General features: G+C 45.6%; 2 protein-coding genes across 2 annotated transcripts in view; both read right to left on the bottom strand.

Annotated features, from left to right (window-relative positions):
• Nucleotides 1–14092, bottom strand: part of IRAK2 (interleukin 1 receptor associated kinase 2) — a 36729-nt gene extending 22637 nt beyond the window's left edge. The window contains exons 1-3 of the mRNA XM_018555246.1: nt 13818–14092; nt 13196–13330; nt 8837–8852 (exon numbers count right to left, since the gene is read on the bottom strand). Of these exons, the coding sequence (XP_018410748.1) occupies nt 8837–8852; nt 13196–13330; nt 13818–14013 (347 nt within the window). The 5' untranslated portion in view covers nt 14014–14092. The remainder of the gene's footprint in view (nt 1–8836; nt 8853–13195; nt 13331–13817) is intronic.
• A 2720-nt stretch (nt 14093–16812) lies between these two features.
• On the bottom strand, nt 16813–18825 carry VHL (von Hippel-Lindau tumor suppressor). The gene is made up of 3 exons (XM_018555245.1): nt 18622–18825; nt 17949–18071; nt 16813–17005 (listed from the first exon to the last, which is right to left on the bottom strand). Exons 1-3 carry the CDS (start codon nt 18815–18817, stop codon nt 16824–16826), a joined length of 501 nt encoding a protein of 166 aa, XP_018410747.1. The 5' UTR covers nt 18818–18825; the 3' UTR covers nt 16813–16823.
• Nucleotides 18826–20570: the final 1745 nt, after the last annotated feature.

The following is a 20570-nucleotide window of genomic DNA, read 5'->3' as shown; positions in this document are numbered from 1 at the left end:
TCTCTCTCTATATCTCTCTCTCTCTCTCTATATCTCTCTCTATATCTATCTATCTCTCTATATCTATCTCTCTCTCTCTCTATATATATATATCTCTCTCTATATCTCTCTCTCTCTATCTATATATCTATCTCTATATACAGTATATATATCTCTCTCTATATCTATCTATATCTATCTCTCTCTATATCTCTCTCTCTCTCTCTCTCTCTATATCTCTCTCTCTCTCTCTCTATATCTATCTCTATATACAGTATATATATCTCTCTCTATATCTATCTATCTCTATATCTATCTCTCTCTCTATATATATCTATCTATCATGTTACATAGTATTTGAGGTTGAATAAAGACACAAGTCCATCAAGTCCAACCTATTGTATGTCTGTGTGTGATTTTGCAGGCGTGTGCGTGTGTATGAGTCCCTGTGTGATCTTGTTCTTAGGAGTACCTGTCCCCCTGTATCTTGCGGTCTATAAGGAAATCGTCCAAAAACTTTTTGAATGATTCCACACTCTCAGTTGAAATCAGTGGCAGTGTTATATATCTTCTGTTATAAGACATCCCTGAGCTCCGCACTGATTCGGTTGGATGGATCCCTGATCCCTTCGGTCTCACCATAACCCGTATGATCGTCTAGATTTCGTCCAGATCTCTCGCACCTACAAGACACAATCGCGTCCCTTACCTCGCTCCCGGTCCTTCCGCTTGTGAGTCAGTCCAGAAATGAGAGCTGTAATATTTTCCAGGACACAAGTCGTTCTCGGCGAAGGTCACGTGACTCGTCACAGCGGAACGTCCTGGTGCTCACAGCCGTCGCTACGGCCTATGTGTGCATCATCGGAGCTGTGTGGTTCGAGGGCCGGTATTGAGGAGGTGACCCGCGCTGGGATCCCACTGTAGACAGTCCGCCCCGATGGAAACAGAAAGGGAGAGAAAAGCCCCTGGAGCATGAAACACATGAGACGGGTGAGGTCATAGGTAACAGTGTTAAACCAGTTTAACAGGAAGTATACATGACGAACGCCTGCTGAAGGGAAAGGGGGGGCACTGTGCACGGGCAGGCGGGCCGTGACGCTGTCTACACACCCAAAACAACCTTCCCTGCATGGAGGAAGTGCAGACATTTGTTTACTAGCTGGCCCAGCTGTCATGCTGATCCAGTGGCTTCAGTACCTTCTAAGCTGCTGACTCAAAGCAAGCTTGCAGAGTAGGAGCTCTGACTCCAGTGGATCTAGCATCAGATATCATTTTCTATGTCAAGTTCGTACATGCTGAGTAACGTGTCCGTGTAACACTCCCAGGTATGTATTATCTCCCACAGAGATCACAGCAAACCCCCTGACAATGCCTTCGTCCGCTTTTCTCTCCAGCAGGAGGGCGCCATCTTTGTTCAGGCATCATCCAGGGTCACCATCTACTTCCTGGACTCCGGCTCAGAGGTGACACAATCATGTAAATCCTGGTGCCCGTGCAGTTCTTGGCTGTGCTCACAAATGTTTGATACAGATCGGCCCCTGCTGCAGGCTCTCACCTTGTGACTTGCTACAAGGGTACGTTGTTGCCGTCTGATCACTGGGGGAGGAGACTGAGGAAATGCTTCCTCCTTGCTACAAAGTTACCATGGGGAGAAGAGACTGAGGAAATGCTTCCTCCTTACTACAATGTTACAATGAGAGAGAGAGAGAAGACTGAGGAAATGCTTCCTTGCTACAATGGGTAGAAGAAACTGAGGAAATGCTTCCTTACTACAATGTTACAATGGGGGGGCGGGGGGAGACTGAGGAAACGCTTCCTTACTACAATGTTACAATAGAGGAAAGGAGACTGAGGAAATGCTTCCTTGCTACAATGGGGAGAGGAGACTGAGGAAATGCTTCCTTGCTACAATGGGGAGAGGAGACTGAGGAAATGCTTCCTTACTACAATGTTACAATGGGGGAGAGGAGACTGAGGAAATGCTTCCTCCTTGCTACAATGTTACACTGGGGGAGAGGAGACTGAGGACATGCTTCCTCCTTGCTACAATGTTACAATGGGGGAGAGAAGACTGACATTTCACAAGGAGGAGATCAGTGATGTGACTGGAGTCATTCATCATTCAGCGTGTAGACCAGACCGGGCCGTCCTCAGTGATGTCATCCAGGAGAGGAAATTCCTTCCTCTATGGGGCTCTCAGATCTAACCATAGGGTCTCATGACCAGCGAAGGCCCGCAAGAAGGGCAAACCCCATCGTGGTCGAGGATGTTGATGTACAAATATTATTCAGACTGTTTAGACTATTACTCACAGCCAACCACAGACACAGAAACATCATCATCATCATCAAAACTGAATGTGGAGAACCGGCCAGAACATGTCAGCTGACTGGCTGCTGTAATCATCTGTTTCACTTAAAGGGAAATTCCACTTTTTTTAAATCAATCAATCAATAATTCCCAGATCCTGCCTCAGCCTTCAAACGGGACTTTCCGTTTGGAGTGTCATGTGATGCGATATATTTTAACACAAATTTGGTGCCAAAAAGCACAAGACTAGCCTGGCTCTGTGCCGCGCTACGGTTCGGGAAAGCCTGAAAGTGTTTATTTTGTTTAATATGTTTTTTATTTTAATTTCACAGTATCACATTTACATACATTTATATAAAATAAAAAGGAAAACAGAATATGGTGTTGCCTCTTATTACTTAAACAATGCACATATTTTATTTTTTAGCCAAGAGCCGTTCCATTCTTTTACTGCTTTCCCATCAATACATAAATACATTGTGAAAAAAAGAATCTCTTGCTCCATCACTTATTCATTCACCTTGCGTTCATTCGTACTGCCCATTCTTCCTTGGGGGGAGGGGGAACAAAACTGTGCAAACTTGTGTACATCTTATTTTGTGCTACTCTTAATCCTTCCTAAAACCCCTCTCTTTCTTCTATTGTTCCTAACTCTATATTGTGTTTACCAATTGACTACTTAGTGTCTATAAACTTTAACTACTACTTATGTGTACCATTATTTACTTTCCCTTCCTTTCCTCCCTTGTGTTCTCTTCATTAATTGTGTCTCCTATCTCTAGTGCATTATTCCTATTACCTTGATAATGTAACATTTTTGTGTTATACCTTTCCACCTCTTATCTCTCTAATCTCCCTAAAGTTATCCCTGTCCCCCCTCCTTTCACTATCCTCCATGCTTCTATCAGTCACACTTTCTTACAGGTCCAATGTTATAGAATCTATGCGGTCGCTTTGTTCCTAAGTCCGCTATTTATGTGCCTCTATGAGAGTTATCTATGTTCTTACTATTCTAACCTTCTATATGTTTCCCAACTCTCCCATATCTTATCATACTTATCTTTCCTATCTGAGTCCCTTGCGCTTAGTTCTTCCATGTATCGTATCTCATCCATTATGTTTCCCCAACTCTCCATCGAAGGTGGGTCAGCAGATTTCCAACATCGTGAAATACATACTCTGGCCGCAGCCAGTACAAATCTTAATATATCCTCCTTTACCTTTTTTAAAGGGCCAGGTATTAGTGATAGTAATGCCATTAGTGGGGGTTTTTCAATACTCGAGGCCTCCATATTACGGTATGCCTCGAATACCGATTCCCAGAATGGCTGTATTTTCGGGCAGCTCCACCATATATGTAAGTATGTTCCCTCCTCCGTATTACATCTCCAGCATCTATCTGACTTTCCTGGGATTATGTGGTTAATTCCTTCTGGACATCTGTACCATCTGGACATCATTTTAAAGTTTTTTTCTTGATAAAATGAGGAAGTAACAGAGCAATGTACCATTATAAATATTCTTCCCCACTCCTCCCTTGATAGGTCTTTCCTCAGGTCTTGTTCCCACCTCTTCATGTATTTCGTGTGACCTTTGGCATCCTCCTCCCCCAGAATACCATAAAGCACCGATACAGCATGTGCTATAGACATATCTCGTACACATAATTTCTCAAACGGTGTAAAAGATCTGTTCAGGGAGTTACTTGCCCTGAGGTATCTCACATAATCTGAAACCTGTATTGCTTCCATCCATAACTCCCCATAATTTTGGGGAGTATGTCCATTTTTAGGACATTTATCCTGCCCATCCATGACAGGCGTAGACAGTTCCAAGTAGAGAGTTGGGAGCAAATTTTATCTAGCCAATCCCCAAAATTAATGGCATAGAGGGTGTTAAGGTCCTTAGGTATATTAATGCCCAGATATACGATATATTCTGGCTCCCATCTAAATGGGTAGCTTTCCTTAATACAGACTTGAACATTATCCAATAGGGAGATATTCAAAAATCGTGACTTCGATATATTTACATGAAAGTTACTCAAATCCCCATATACCTTCAGTTCTTTAAGTATATTAGGAATTGATATTAATGGAGAGGTTATAAAGAGGAGCATATCATCTGCATATAATGCCAGTTTATATTGTTGTGTTGTATGGGTCATACCTTTAATCGAGGGATTTTTTCTGATCGTTGCTGCTAATTGCTCCATCACCACTACATATAGCAGCGGTGATAGAGGGCAACCTTGACGTGTACCATTAAATATGGGAAAAGAATTCGATAGAGTCCCGTTCACCCTTACCTTGGCTGTAGGGGATGTATATAGTGCCATCACCTTAGATACAAAGTACTCTCCCAATCCCATATGTAGGAGAGATTCTCTAAGAAAATACCAGTTTACTCTGTCAAATGCCTTTTCGGCATCTACTGACAGAAGACAAAGATGTTTTTTTTCCCTTTGTGCAAGTGCTATTAAGTTGATAACCTTAGTGGTGCTATGTCTAGATTCCCGTCCTTGCACAAAACCGGTTTGGTCCAAGTGTATGATTTTTGGCAAGACATTTTTTAATCTAACAGCCAATACCTTTGCATATATCTTCAAATCAATATTCATGAGGGATATTGGACGATAGTGCCCGCATTCTGTCAGATCTTTCCCCAGTTTTGGGAGTACAGAAATGTGGGCTTCCATTGTCTGGGTGGGGAAGGGACAGGCTTCTGTAACTGAGTTGCATACTTTCATCAAAAAGGGTCTTAATTGCTCCTCAAATTGTTTGTAGAAGCGAGCTGTATATCCATCTGGCCCTGGAGCTTTGTTGACCTTCAATGATGAGAATACCTCTTTTAGTTCTTTTTCTGTAATTATCGAATTCAATCTTTCTCCGTCCTCAACATCTAGTTCAGGTACATTAGCTTCTTTTATATATTCTTTTATTTTATTTACAAAGTTATCTGATGGCATATCTGCATATTTACCTCGTATCGAGTATAATGATGCATAAGATTTTCCGAATGTTTCTGCTATTGAGGACGGAGAGTATTGGATTTTCCCATCTTTATCTTTAATTCTTATTATATTGGTTTTTGGGGCCCTTGGGTGTATTTTCCTCGCTAGTAACTTCCCACACTTATCTCCTTCTTTATAATATTGATTTTTATGTCCATCTCTGGCAATTAATGTTTGTTGATCCAATATATTGCGTATTTCTCTTCTACGTTCTTTTAATTGCTTAACATTTTTTGGTGTCGTTTTATCCTTGTCTAGGGCCTCTAAAACATACAATTTCTGGAATAGTTCTTTCAACTTCCTGGCCCTCTCTTTTTTTAGTCTAGAACCATGTTTAATTAAAATACCTCTCACTACACATTTTAAGGTCTCCCATTGGATTGGATATGATGTATTGTCATTTTGATGATCTTTTATAAAATAGTTTATTGTGTCTATTACTTCTTTTTGACAGTCTATATCTTTCAAAAGATTATCATTAAGTCTCCATGATCCCATACTTCTGCTTCTGTTCTCTATTTCTAATCTAAGGGACACTGGTGCATGGTCAGACCACAGTATCGGTCCCACTTCAATCTCTGGTTTATGTTCCAACATCCGCTGGTGCATCCATATGTGATCTATACGACTATATGTCTTGTGTACCGAAGAATAATATGTGTATTCTCTTTCTGTGGGGTGTAAAACGCGCCATCCATCTATTAACCCCATGTGTTCCATTTTAATCTTTAATCTTTTTAACGCATCTCCTGAAGGGACATGCTTCCCCGTTGTGTCTAACCTAGTATCAAAAATTAAGTTCATGTCTCCCATCACCAAATTAGTTCCCATACCAAATTTTTTAAACCTATTTAATATCTGCGTACAAAACGTATATTGTCCCTTATTAGGGGCATAAATATTCGCCAGTGAAAACATTTGATTTAAATAGTAAAATTTTATAAACACATATCTTCCCTTTTCATCTCCTTCTGTGTCAATTACATTAATTTGTGCATTTTTGTGTATTGCCACCGATACCCCCCTTGCTTTTTTTTTGGGTCTGTACTGTGGTACCATTTCCAATAGTATTTATTTCTTATAGTTGGAATATTCCCCTTCTTAAAATGAGTTTCCTGTAGGCATAATATATCCATTCTTTTCTTATGACAGTGATATAAGATCTGTGAGCGTTTCTCAGATATATTAAATCCTTTAACATTATATGAGACTAGTGATAACTTATTCATTACTTAATTGTCTGTCCCTCATGGTACATTTTCCATTAGACCTATACACATAGTAGTCCAGATAACCAATCATTCTCACCACCATTTTCCCCTTTCTCTTACCCACTCCTGACCTCTTTCCTCCCTTCATTTTCACTCTATGGGAAACCAGGACCCACAGACCCATATATATGTCCATTTTCTTCAATTAAACAGAGGTCTATCGTTTAGATCTTGTGCTTTGTTTTGCTTCCTGTTTAATCCTTGGTCTTAAACTACTGACCACTCTTTCCCTTGGGGGCCATTTATCTTGCTTAGTTCAGTTGGCCACTCTGGCAGTTGTATCGGGGGTAGCCCTAAGATATCCGAGAAAGCTGGCATGTCCTCTAATGTCCTGAATTTAGCTGTTCTTCCGTCTCTGTGGGCTACTAACTGAAAGGGGAACCCCCATCTATATCGTATCCCTCTCTCCTGTAAGATTTCCAATATTGGCCTCAGGGTCCTTCTGAGCGTTAGCGTTTGTCTCGAGAGGTCTGGGAAGATAGTCACATCGTATCCATCGTGTTTTACGTATTTCTTCATTCTAGCTGCCATAATGATAGCTTCTTTATCTGTGTAGTGATGCAATCGGCATATTACATCTCGTGGCCTTGTGGGTTCTCCTTTAAGAAATCCAGGAACTCTATACAAGCCATCTAGTGTTAGTGTAGTTTCTGGGGTTTTATCCAGTATAACATTTAGTATAGCTTTTACTGTTGGTATAAGATTTTGTATCTCTATAGTTTCCGGGATGCCCCGTAGCCGTAAATTATTACGTCTACTCCTGTTCTCGATATCGGCCATCTTATATATCATGTCCTGGATCTGTTTTGAGTGTTTATCGATAGCTTCCTGATGCATATCTATTCTGGAAGAACAGGCCTCCATACTTTCCTCCACTCCATTTACCCGATCCCCAATATTAGCAATATCCGCTTTCACTGTCTGCAGCTCTTCTTTGTATGTTGCTTCCAGTCTTGCTATATATCTTTCCATATCCTCCTTGTTTGGTAGCATCCTTAGGCAATCCCTTATGTCTTGTTGCTCCCCTTCTAATAATTGTGTGGTCTTTGGGCTATGTGGGTACTGCCCTATACTTCTTTGTGACTCTAGTATTACTTTGGGGGACCCTCCAGCCTGAGAGCGAGCAGACAATACAGGTTTCACTTGTTTAGCAGTTCCTTGTATAAGGGAATCCCGGTCTCGGTCATTCACCACCGGAGAGGCGGGTGCTGCCATCCTACCCCCCTCCCCCAGTGACAACCTCGACCGGGTCCCTGTACCTGTGAAGAATGCCCCGATTCTTGTCGTGGATGTCCGGCTCGTCTGAGCTGTGGGTGACGGCTGCTACTGCTGCTTCTTTCTGTTTCCCCCCATCGGCGGGGTCAGAGTCCCAAAAAAAACTGCCGGGTGTGGAGACGGGTATGGAGCGTGGAGGAGCGGCCCGTCCGTGGCTTCCACTTCGCGTTTCCGTCGCTGGGCGTGTGGTCGCGCTGCGTCCTACGTCAGCGTCCTACGTCATCGGCACTCGCACTCAAACACCCGAAAGTGTTTATAAACCCCCAACAATGAACTTCTCTTCTTTGGCCTGTTAAATATATACATTTGGCAGCATTTTCTTTCATCAGTTTGTGCAACAAACCCCCCCAAAAACCTGTTGATCCCGCCAGGATTTTTATTAACTCAAAGGGTCTATTTAGCCCTCCCATGTTCTCATCTTTGAATACAGAACGAATAACCTTTATGTCGTAGAGATCGGATAGTGGGAGCGGTTGAGTAGTTTAGCAAACACTACTGAGCAGGGCTGACACCTGTCTGTCCACAAAAGTGATATGTGTTGTCAGGCCAGAACAGTACCCCGGTGCTCTTCTCTTCTCCTTGAGGCCTCGTTCACACCCGACATTGCATTCCGGCCCGATGCTGGCTGCAACGCACTGCGGCTGGCTTACTATGCTGTGGGGCAGGAGGGGGGCACCATAGCCACGCCCTCCGGCCGTAATGGGATCGGCTGCACGGTAACGCAAGGCACATTAGTGCCTGCGGTCCGGTCCAAACAAAATGCTGCAAGCACTCTCCTGCCCCACAACATATAGTGAGCTGGCCGCAATGCGATGCAGTGCGCTCCGGACAGAATTGGGCCGGAACGCACCTAGTCTGGTGTGAACGAGGCCTGACACTTTGGGCTGTGGGCGGTCGTTTGCCGTCAGCATGTACAATGCTAAGGCTAATGCCCAATATTGTATATGGAGGAGGCGGGCATGCAACCACGGCCAGGGACCGGTGGTACAGATGGAGGGAGCCTGCTGGCGCGAGGAGTAAGGTAAGGTATTAGGGCCTGTTCACATGAGATCAGGTCCTGATCAGCAGACGTGGAGCTGCTGATGCAGTGTGTTTTTGACGCGTTTTTGGTCCGGATGCTGACAGTTAATTTTTTTTCAACGTTGATGACATCATAATAAGTGGAGCAAGAATACAATTCTTTCTTTTTTCCCCCTTAGCTGCATTGCGTTGCGTTTCCGTTGCGTTTTATGCGCGTTCATGCGTTTCCGGACCGGACAAAATGTGACATGCAGTATTTTTTCTGTCGTAAGCTGAACGGACTGCGCACGTGAGAACTGTAGCCCATAAAACACACAGGGATACATTGGGATGCATTTTGTGTGCAGCAGCGTACGGAGCCGGTCAGCACACAAAACGGACGTCATGTGAACAGGCCCTTACTCCCTATCCCTCTCCCCCTAGACTTAACCTTTGAACCCTTACAGAGAGGGCGACCCCATTGCAAGGGTAGTTTTTTTTTCTTTTTCTTGTACCCGGAGTTGGGTTTGAAAGTGGAGCTAAACTCAAAACGTGAAGATTGGGAACATTCAGAACTATTAACTGTGCCTAAGCCGTACCCGTGAACATTGATCTTCTGTCTTGAATACTAATACTTCCTGGTAGGTGAGGTGCCCAGACACTCCTGTTCTGTAGCCTCATAGCTGTATATCTGCAGTGTGCGACCTCAGGCACTGCTGCCTCTGTCCGCTCATCTCAGGAGAATTGAAGTGCTGCTGTGCTGCTCACCGTTCTCCTTGCTGGTAGCAAAGCCCTGCCTCTACCAAGATGGCCTCCTGCACACAGAGACATGGTGAAGAGCAAGGCATGGCAAGTCACCACGTAACATCAGCTGCAGTGAGACAAGAGACAATACTGCCGCCGCTGCTAGTCCTCTGCCCGATATCTGCCTTTTATTTTTTACTGTGCAAAACTTCCAGAGTTTAGTTCCTCTTTAAAGTTGAGCGGTCTCACACTGGATTACTGCACAGATCTGGAAGAAATACACAAAGCTCACCAAGATACAAGAAGAACACACACGACTCTTGTATGGGGACAATAGTTGCTGATCCCGGAGTTCGGTTTTGGATCTTTGGAGTTTGGCTGAGAATTAGGAGACCAGAAATCCGATCAGAATATTGATTTTATTTGGTTCTCAGGTTGTACACAGAACAGTGACGTCGGTGAACCATTCTAATGCATTGAAGACGTACAGCTATGACCAATGATACACACGGATAATAAAACGTGACAGATAACGTTACACGGGAGATTTATGACCGGAAGATTGTACACGGAGCTGGCGCTGATACAAGAAAAGGGAAGTTTACAACAGAACTCCGCTTAAAACTACAAAGCTGGCCTCGGGTGTGTCCGGGCAGTGCGAGGGTTTCCTTACCTCCGGAGACCTGCAAGACAGATCCAGTGACGTGAGGTTCAGTCTAGGATGGGGGTAGGCAACCTCGGCACTCCGGATGTGGTGAGGCTACAAATCCTATCATGCCTCTGGCTGTCAGAGTCTTGCAATGCCTCATGGGACTTGTAGTTCCACAACAGCTGGCGTACTGTGGTTGCCTACCCCCGACACATCTCTAAGATATACAGTATGTACATGTGCAGCCATATTTGGGTATTAAAGCAGAACTGGGCGCAGACAAGACCAGTCACCCTGCACAAGGAGTGAGAGCAGCAGTGAGCGGTCTTTATTACAGGAGGGGGCGGAGACAAGTCCAGTCACCCTGCACAAGGAGAGAGAGCAGCAGTGAACGGTCTTTAGTACAGGAGGGGGCGGAGACAAGATCAACCACCCTGCACAAGTTCTTCATGTCCGGCACCATTGTGTACTCTCTTCCAGCAGGAACTTTGGCTGTATGACGCTCAGCAGCCATTTCCTGCGTCACATTTATCTTTGTCCCTGTATTTCTCAGTACTATCTCCTCACTATTGGCCCAAATACAAAAACCGCCATGACCACAGCAACTTGAACCGCACAGACTTCTGGGACATGTAGTCCCTGCATTGTCACTGCTGTTTGCCCAGCAGGAAGGAGAAGAATGGGACTGGAGTGGTCACATGACTGCTACATCACCATTCCTAAAACATTGGCATTTAGGTACACACGTCAGATCAATAACGAGGGTACAATATATCAGCGGTGGTTCAGCCAGGGTACTGACTACGCTGTCTGGCCTACATACACCACGAGAATCAATCAACCTGTAAATCAAATCAAAAACAACATTCAAAAATAAAAACTCGAAATGCGTTCTCAGGTAATGGAATGGATTTTTGGACAGTGTCCCCCTCCCAACTTTGGGAAGAATATGAGTCGTGTTGATCATCATGTGACCGAGGGGGGTAAAGTGTTTACAGGACACATAATATAAATGTGACCCTCATAGGGATCTCTTATCTGTATAATCACATGGAATAATATTATTCTCAGGCAGTAATATGCCCCGCAGCCGCCATTCTTCACCAAAAAGCTGCCGCAACTAACTCCGTGGCGGACAAACAAACAAGGAGACAATCACAATCAGAAAGTTTCGGAGGCGACACATCGGTACTGTAGATGCGTTGGCTGAACAAACAATGATTATAGTACATATTCTGAACAAACAGTATGAGCGCTTTATAACAAGTCCTCACTCATCTCTGTGTCTATGAGCATTGCAGAGAAATCCATCTTCAAAGTTAATATCACCGGCGCTGCGTGAGAGAAGAATGTTGGCAGTCTGTCGGTTCTCATGTGAACACACGGCCGGTATTTATAGAGACTGAAGAGACACGCTGAGAATTAATGATCCAGATACAAATAGAGAACAATATAAGATCAATGAGCCGACGCATTTCTGAGGCCATAAATCACCGTCTTCATTAGGGCTTGGAGATAGAGAAAGCTATGGACTCCAACTAGCTGGACCATAGTCTGGACCAGGGGTAGGCAATGTTGGTACCCCAGCTGTGGTGCAAATACAAATCCCAAATGCCTCTGCGAGTCATACCTGTGGCTGTCAGTCTTGCAATGCCTCATGGGACTTTTAGGTAGTTTTACAACAGCTGGGGTGAGGAGGTTGCTTACCCCTGGTATAGACAGAAGGTGAACTTGACCAATGAATGGAACTTCTCATACAGAACACATCAGTAGAACTTCAAAAGCCTGATAAAACAGACTGTTAAATATAAACATTAAAATAGACAAAAACAACAGTGGAGGGGAATTCACAAAAATTGGGGCACAAAAAATCTGGAGCAGCTGTGCATGGCAACCAATCAGCTTCTTTATTCAGTGTGTTCAGTTAAGCTTTGAAAATGAAAGAGAGAAGCTGATTGGTTGTCATGGGCAACCGCTCCAGATTCTGTCCGCTCCCATTATGTTTAAGATGAAACCCCATGTTTTCTTCCCATAATAATTTAAAGCAGAACTCCAGATTAAGTAAATGAAGAATGCCCAAAATTAATACAAATAAGAAAAGGAGCAGCTTTGCATTTGTCTCCCGCAGAGACTCCTCCCTGCCACTAGATGGCTCCAGTCTTCTAGGCCAGTGATGAAAGCACGATTCCTCTGAGCATAGGCTGTCATGGACACACCCCTTGGGCAGGCGTCGTCGTCGTCATGTTGGCCTAGGTTCAGATTATTGCTGCATTGAATGGAGCTCACGCAGGAGCCCTGTTCAGTGCAAGAGCTCCCCTCTGCTGCTGAAGAAGACAAAGGATCATTGAGGTTTGATTTGTTTGGCCATCAAGGGGTATGGTACTGCAATTCTGCTTTAAATATATCCACTCCAGCTATTTGCCTCTAGTTGAGGATCCAGAGCTGCCATTGGCTGCTGGCAAGCAGATCATACAGACGAACTCTGGAAGGGCAGGAATGTGCCAAGTTTTTAAATGCCAGTGCCAGACCAGCCAATGCCCCCCGTCGGGTCAGAACCGCTAACTTTCAGAAGGCAGCAACCAATCCCGAAATCCAACTCAACAGCGGGGACATCGACACCACAAAGTCCAACCATCTCCACAGGTTCAGGGGCGCTGTGCCGCCATTGCTCCCCCATTCTGTGAGACGGATCACGAGTTTTCTGGCCGAGTCTGCTCCCAGAAGCTGACCGCCAGTCGCTGTAAGTCCTTTGCAACATTGGGTCGGTTTTCCAAGTCCTCGTACAGAGACGCCACGATCTCCAGCTTCCGGAAGTCTTCTGGTCTCACCAGACTTCGGACGACCTGCAGGCTGCGGTCTTTCAGCGTAAACACTGCAGGAGAAATAAAGCACGGTGAGTACAGAGACACCACATAACCGTTCTGAGGCATTATGGGAAGAAATCTGCATTCGTGCCAATCCATTTACCTGGCAGGCAGATGTTCACAATCGCCGGTTGTCCATTGACATTCGGGGAAGGTACGTAGATTTCCTTCTTGCTTACCAACAGTGGCACATCGGTGTCAACTTCACGGAACAACCAAATATGGCCTACAGGACGGAGGAAGAAAACAAAAGGAGTCACCGACCTGAAGAGTGATATCGCTGTGTATACTAAGGACGGGTACATACATACATACATACATACATACATACATACATACATACATACATACAGGTACTCCATGCAGAAGAACATCGAACACCTGAGCTAACTCTGGAGGTGACTCCCTGCACTACGAAAATCAGTCAGCCAGTATATTTTTGTTACAAGGCCAGTCCCTCCCTTCTCTCCCCCCAGGGTACAAGGCTAGCCTTCCCCCTTTCTCCCCCTGGGGTAATAGGCCAGGCTCACCCTTCTTCTCGCCCTGAGGGGTTAAAGGCCAGAGTCCTCTTCTCCAACCAGGGGATAGAAGACCAGACTCCCACTTTCTCTCCACCCAGGAGTACAAGCCCAGTCCTCCACTTCATTCCCCCAGGAATACAAGGCCTGGCTCCCTCCAAGGGGTACAAAGCCAGATTCTCCAGCCCCTCTTACCCAGGTAGGTGTTGATCCTCCGTCCTGTCCCGGGCGGAAGGACCGGGTAGGGCTGCGGCTCTCCCTGAAAGTTCACCCAGATGGGCTGCACGACTCGGGGGCTCCGGTTACAAAACACGACCGGAGTGAGCTGACGACTGTTGAAGGAGCGGAGCTGAGGGACAGAGGAAGGCGGCGGGGAAATCTCCTGCGGCATCCCGAGGCTTTGGAGCTCAGAGCAGGCCAAAGCGTGTCACCATAGCAACCGGAAGCTGCACGGCGGAGTTCGCTCAAGTCACGTATTTAGCGAACGACTTCACACGCTCTACCTTCGAAGCGCATGCGTCTGACGTCACACGCTGACTCTCCTAGCGTAAGGAATGCTGGGGGTTGTAGTAGAACACCCAGCCAGAGGGATGGCGTCGCAATTTCTTAAAGTGACACCCCAGAACTAATGTTGCTGCAATCAATTTTTATCGTGTTGGCAGCAATCTGGCATGGCAAACACAAAATAAAACGAAGGACAGATAATAGAAGTTATATTGCACTCAGTTTTGTATCTATTAAAAAGCTAGCAAGGAGCACCTATGCACGCAGTGGGCTGGATCTTGGGAGGAGTTATGCAAATATCAAAATAATTTACTGGATAGGAGTGGGTGTTCCTAGGCAGAATGCATTTGGAGACAACATTTGTATGGAATGCAATGAATACAAGGTCTGGGGGCAGGATAGTCAGGCTTGGGAGGAAAGAGCTAGATGATGTAACCATGTTATAGCCTAAATATAAACCTAAACCATGTAAAATGAAACATTCTTAGAAAAATAAACTTTCCCCTTCAAAGCCCCAAAATTGAGATCTTCCACTCCTCCTACTTTTAATGTATGGGAATAATCTGTTCATGTTGCCCTTCAAAAGGGAAAAAAAAAATTACATCGGGGGTCGCCTGAACAAATTTAGGAAGTTCTGGGAGTGACTATGAGACACGAGGCCGGGCGCCTCCACGGTGAATCCTCTACAGCACCCGTGGGCAACTCCGGCTCTCCAGCTGTGCTCTAACTACAAATCCCATAATGCCGCTGGGAGTCATACCTGTAACTGTCAGTCTTGCAATGCCTCATGGGACTTGTAGTTCCACCACAGCTGGAGGGCCGGAGCTACCCACCCCTGATCTACAGTTCTCTACGGTAAATGAAGTCACCTGACAGCGATCGGTTACACGAAACACACAACCCGACACGCAGGGGATTATACCAAAGACGTTTTATTCCAGTGACAGCGAATTATAAAATGTATATTGTGAGAGGTCCGGGGACGGAGAGAAGCGATGGAGACGATAAAAACATGCGCCGGACTAGTGATGGATGGACGGGGTCATTATTTATCTGTATACAGAATATATTATTATTGCTTTTGTCTACTATGAACACAATATGCAGCGTATGGAAGGGAACCGGCTCATGGTGAATGTTCTGATTTGATGGATAGAAATGGGGGAGGTTTGGGAGTGGGGGATGGGGCAGTGAGAGTTTTATTTGCATGTATAAATGTTACACATCTGAAACTGAAATATAAGCAATGATGTATAAAATTAAATAAAATACACACACACACGGGAGGATTTATCAAAACTGGAACAGACAAAATCTGGAGTAGATTTGCACGGCAACCAATCAGCTTCTCTCTTTCATTTTCAAATCTTACCCGAGCAAACTGAAGAGAGAAGCTGATTGGGCCACTGCTCCAGATTCTGCCTGCTCCAGTTTTGATAAATTCCCGACCACAGTGTATATTTTAGGGACGCACCAATATCGGTGCCGATACTAGACATGTTCACAAAATGAAAATGCCCCAATACTACAAACTGATGCTGGCGCTTTGCCACCCGCGCCTCTCCCCTGTTCAGACCCTCCTCTCTAGCTGGAGGTATTCTGCATCGCTGTATAATGTATTGCTGGGATTTGTAGTCCTCTCTAGCTGGAGGTATTCTGCATCGCTGTATCATGTATTGCTGGGATTTGTAGTCCTCTCTAGCTGGAGGTATTCTGCATCGCTGTATCATGTATTGCTGGGATTTGCAGGCCCTCTACATCTTGGAGTCAGTGGCAGAATTACCAGGGTCTGGTTCTTCAGGGACCGGGCCCAGACTCTCCACCACTGTCCTAAAATCATAAGTCTGTATTGTTTTAGAAAAAATGTGACATGACAAAAAAAAAAAAAGGTATCAGCGATTACTGGAGGAAAAATATCAGTACTCAGTCTGATAAAATACATACATACATACATACATACATACATACATACATACATACACTTTAATGTCCATAGTCTGGACAAAATTGCACATTACCGTTAAATATAATTTCTAATATAGAACACAAACAGTAGAACTTCATAAACTTGATCATAAAATATAAAACAAAAAGAACATTGAGGGGGACTTACTAAGAGTGGAGCAGGCAGAAGCTGTGCATGGCAGCCAATCAGCTTCTTTCTGCTCCAGTTTTAATAACCCCCCCCACCCGTTATGTTTACAATGAAATTTCAAATATAAAAATATTTATTTATTTTTCTTCTCATCACCTGATTAAAAGTAGAACATTTTAGTATATAAACAATGCTCGGCAGTATTAAAAGTAAAAAATTTAAAAAAAAAAAAAAATATCTGTCACCTGCAGAGACTCCTCTCCGCCACTAGATGGCTCCAGTCTTCCAGGCTGAATGACAGCCAGTGATGAAGTCCCGCTTTCTCAGAGCACAGGCTGTCATGGACACACCCCTTGGGGGAGGCATCATCACATTGGCCTGGGCTCAGTATGACCGCATGGAATGGAGCTCACACATTACACCCAAAAGGCAAAGGATCCGCAATATCGCAGACCAGCCAGAAGTCCATTGGAATAAAAAACACAAACGTGCGAGGGGGAGCGGCCCCTTTCAGCTATTTGGTATCAGCACCACAAAGTCCACCCATCTCCTGAGGTTCTGGGGCGCTGTGCCTTCATTGCACCCCCATTCTGTGAGCGGAATCACGAGTTCTCTGGCCGAGTCTGCTCCCAGAGGCTGACCGCGAGTCGCCGTAAGTCCTTCAGGACATTTGGTCGGTTTTCCAAGTCCTCGTACAGAGACTCCACGATCTCCAGCTTCCGGGAGTCTTCTGGTCTCACTAGACTTCGAACGACCTGCAGGCAGCGGTCTTTCAGTGTAAACACTGCAGGGAAGAGATAACGTACGGTGAGTACAGACACCACATGACCAGAGACTGCTCTATGATGACATTACAGGGAGAGATGTGCGTTTTGCTCACATGTGCTCAACGGAAGAAGGTTTGCAGAGCTCTCTGCACCTGTCAATCACCGGCCATGGAGCCGTGCTGCTGGATATGACGCATTGAAAAACCATGATGGAGGCTGTGCATGACACTGCATTATATGGGAGGTAACCAATCACACTCAGGGCAGAATGAAGCTGATAATTAGATTGCATGCAGCTTGTTCATTCTGAGTTTACTTCAAAATGCAGCACAATGCCGGGCAGAAGACACTGGGAAAACAAATCAGCAAATCTGTCAGAGCTCATTCATGCCACACATACATTCCTTGCGTTATATTGCCACACACTGCAGGGTGCAAGTTAGAAATATATGTGTGTGATTGGATGAGCAGCGAAGGGGGAGCAGCTTCCGCGGACCGGTGGAGTGTGAAGGAAGCCTGCTTAGTCCTATCCCCCCGGCAAACTCCGGCCCTACAGCTGTGCTGAAACTAAATTCCATCTGCCTCCGGGAGTCATGCCTGCGCCTGTCAGAGTCCTGCAATGTTTAATGGGATTTGTAGTGTCACCAGCTGGAGGGCCAGAGTTTGCTTACCCCTGCCCCCCCATTTTTTTTTTCTACTGCCCGGAGTGGATTATTTAAAACCAGCTAAACAGAGCTCTGCAATCAGCAGGAGAATTAACTTTGCCGATTGGAAATCTCTCATTTTGACTCTAGAGCAAGGTGTGTGTCAGATCTCTGCAGAGAGACTGCTGCTTCCACACAGAAAGCAAGGGTCCTGCTGCGCTTTGTCAGTCTTGGACTAAGATCACATGGTGTGTTGCGTGTAGAATGTACCATGACGTACGTTCAGTCACTGATGGGAAACCAGAAATCAACTTACCTGGCAGGCAGATGTTCACGGCCGCTGGTTGCTCATTGACATATGGGGAAGGTACGTAGATTTCCTTCTTGTTCACCAACAATGGCACATCGGTGTCAAGTTCCCGGAACAACCAAATATGATCTGCAAAATGGAGGAGGAAAACAAAGGAGTCACCGACCGGAAGAGTGATGTGTGATGATTGCTGTGTATACTAAGGGCGGGTACATACATACATACATACATACATACATGTACTCCATGCAGGAGGACACCCAACACCTCCGCCAAGTCTGACATTGACTCCCCTTAGTGGTTTATTTCTGCTGTCCAGATCCCATTGTGGGAGAATTCTCCTAACTTCCTATCCCAAAAACACAACAGGAATTGTGAGGAAATCTCAAGTCATGGGAATGCCGCTCTTAGACAACTGGAAGATTTGCCTTCACTTCCTGTTATGGTTACAACTCAAATTCCAGTATTCCTCATTGGTACAAGGCCAGACAACACGCCTTCCCCATTACCCCAGGGGTACAAGGCCAGACTACACCCCCAATTGCCCAGGAGTACAAAGTTAGACCCCCCCTTTCTCCTTCCTGGGGGTCAAGACCTGCACCCCAGGGGTACAAGTCCATTACCCTCCCCCCGTGGAACATTCCCAAAGCTCTCCCCACTTTCCACCACCACCTCATACCCAGGTAGGTGTTCATCCTCATTTCTGTCCAGGGCGGCAGGGTCGGGTAGGGCTGCGGTTCCCCCTTGAAGTTCACCCAGATGGGTTGCACGGTTCGGGGAGTCCGGTTACAGAACAAGACCTGGACGAGGTGCCAACTGCTGAGAGAGCGGAGCTGAGGCACAGAGAAATGCGGCGGGGAAATCTCCTGCGGCATCCCGAGGCTTTGACGCTTAGTACAGGCCGAAGCCCGTCACCATAACAACTGGAAGCTGCCCAGCGCCCACCCGTCATCTACGCGACGAAAGACGTCACACGCTTCACCCCCTCAGCTTGTCGATGTTTATGTGTCTGACGTCACACGCCGTGCTCCCCACGCTACATGGCTAGGGGAAGCTGAATGTGACGTCAGGCGCTGCCTCGTTTAGCGTAGGGAATGCTGGGAGTTGTAGTAACCAACCAGCCATAAGGCTACTGGGTGAGCGTGACAGCATCATAAAGTGACAGTCCAGATCCATGTGGTTGAAAAACATACCTTGTAAGAATTTTAGCTCTCATCATCGGCTGGACACGCCTCCTGTTGAATCAGACCAATAGCACTATGATCAGCAAAGCTCATGTTGCCCGCTGATTGGAGAGCTGAAGTTCAGACCCAGCAGGGGGCGGGTTAGACCTATGCAGAGAGGCCGCTGCTTCCTCATAGCAATCAAGGGTTCTCTGCAGCATGCTGGGAAGGGACAGGCTATAATCCGCTCATAAAAGAAAGAGCAACTATGAAATTGTAATGTTCCTTTACATTGGTGGTCAGCGGGAAGAATGTTCCTTACATTGGTGGTCAGTGGGAAGAATGCCCCTTACATTGGTGGTCAGTGGGAAGAATGCTCCTTACATTGGTGGTCAGTGGGAAGAATGCTCCTTACATTGGTGGTCAGTGGGAAGAATGCTCCTTATATTGGTGGTCAGTGGGAAGAATGCTCCTTACACTGGTGTCAGTGGTTACATATCCGAGAGGCAGAAGTTGCTCACTGCTCCAGGAAACAATCTCAGCAGGAAGCCTGGGGCTCCCTTGTTCCCTGGTTGAGAAAGGCGGCTCTGCAGGGAGGGAATACTTATGCAACTCGTCACTGTAATTACATAATCATCATTCTGCCATATTTAATATCCGGGATCGCCTCGTTGTCTCGCCCGCCTGACACTAATTACACCAGCAAAACACGATCTGCGTTGTTTCATTTGCGGTGTTTATTTGGGGCGTATGCTCATTGCGCAGTCCCGGCAGATTTTGAGTCAGTTATAATTCACAACTTAACGGGAAGACATTATGCAACTCCTCAGAATTGGAATGCAGCGCGTTACACAACAAGGGAACTTCCAGCTGAAACGGTCATATCAGTTGGGATTAACTGCTGGCGGCCTGTGTCACCACGACTTACACTTCTTACCCTCAGTGTTCAGAGGTTCTTCTCTTCCCGTCTATATCCACAACTAAAAAAAAAACAAAACATTTCCATAGTTGTCACCAGAACAGGTGAGGGGAAATTCTAATGGGGACACCTGTTTCAGTGACAACTCTCTAAGAGAAGATTTTCCCTCACTTCCTGTTACATCTCCGGAGCAGGAAGTGAAGGGAAATGTCCAGGATGGCACACAGACAGCTAATGAATAATAAACTGACAGAAGTTCTAACCCGTCCCCACGAAAAAATGAGAAGATAAGTTTAATTAGATCTGTGTTATGTATGTTTACTGCACATCCTAAGGCGGGGGTCGGCTACAGGGCGTGCCACAATCTACTAGTTGATCATGGCCGTGTGACAGGTTGATGGTGATCCTGTCGTGCTGCCCCTCTTCAGAAGTGATCACTGTCATATGACAGAGCACAGGGGAGACCTGGGAGGACTTCCCTCTCTCTTCCAGGCACCGCTGCATTAGAAGTCTGATGAGTTTTACTGGTGGGGGGGGGGGGTTGTG

This window comes from Nanorana parkeri, unplaced genomic scaffold (genome assembly GCF_000935625.1).
Source record: "Nanorana parkeri isolate BGI_ZX_2015 unplaced genomic scaffold, ASM93562v1 scaffold188, whole genome shotgun sequence".
Lineage (NCBI taxonomy): Eukaryota > Metazoa > Chordata > Amphibia > Anura > Dicroglossidae > Nanorana > Nanorana parkeri.
The sequence above is the reverse complement of the archived record's forward strand: the minus strand, read 5'-3'. Positions and strand labels throughout refer to the sequence as shown.

Excerpts from the sequence above, each read along its gene's own strand:
- VHL (XM_018555245.1), bottom strand. The coding sequence starts at position 18,817 with ATGCCGCAGGAGATTTCCCCGCCGCATTTCTCTGTGCCTCAGCTCCGC. Across the intron at positions 18,072-18,621 it reads GAGGATGAACACCTACCTGG|ATCATATTTGGTTGTTCCGG; the intron begins GTATGAGGTGGT and ends TCCATTTTGCAG. Across the intron at positions 17,006-17,948 it reads CGTGAACATCTGCCTGCCAG|TGTTTACACTGAAAGACCGC; the intron begins GTAAGTTGATTT and ends TCTTCCCTGCAG.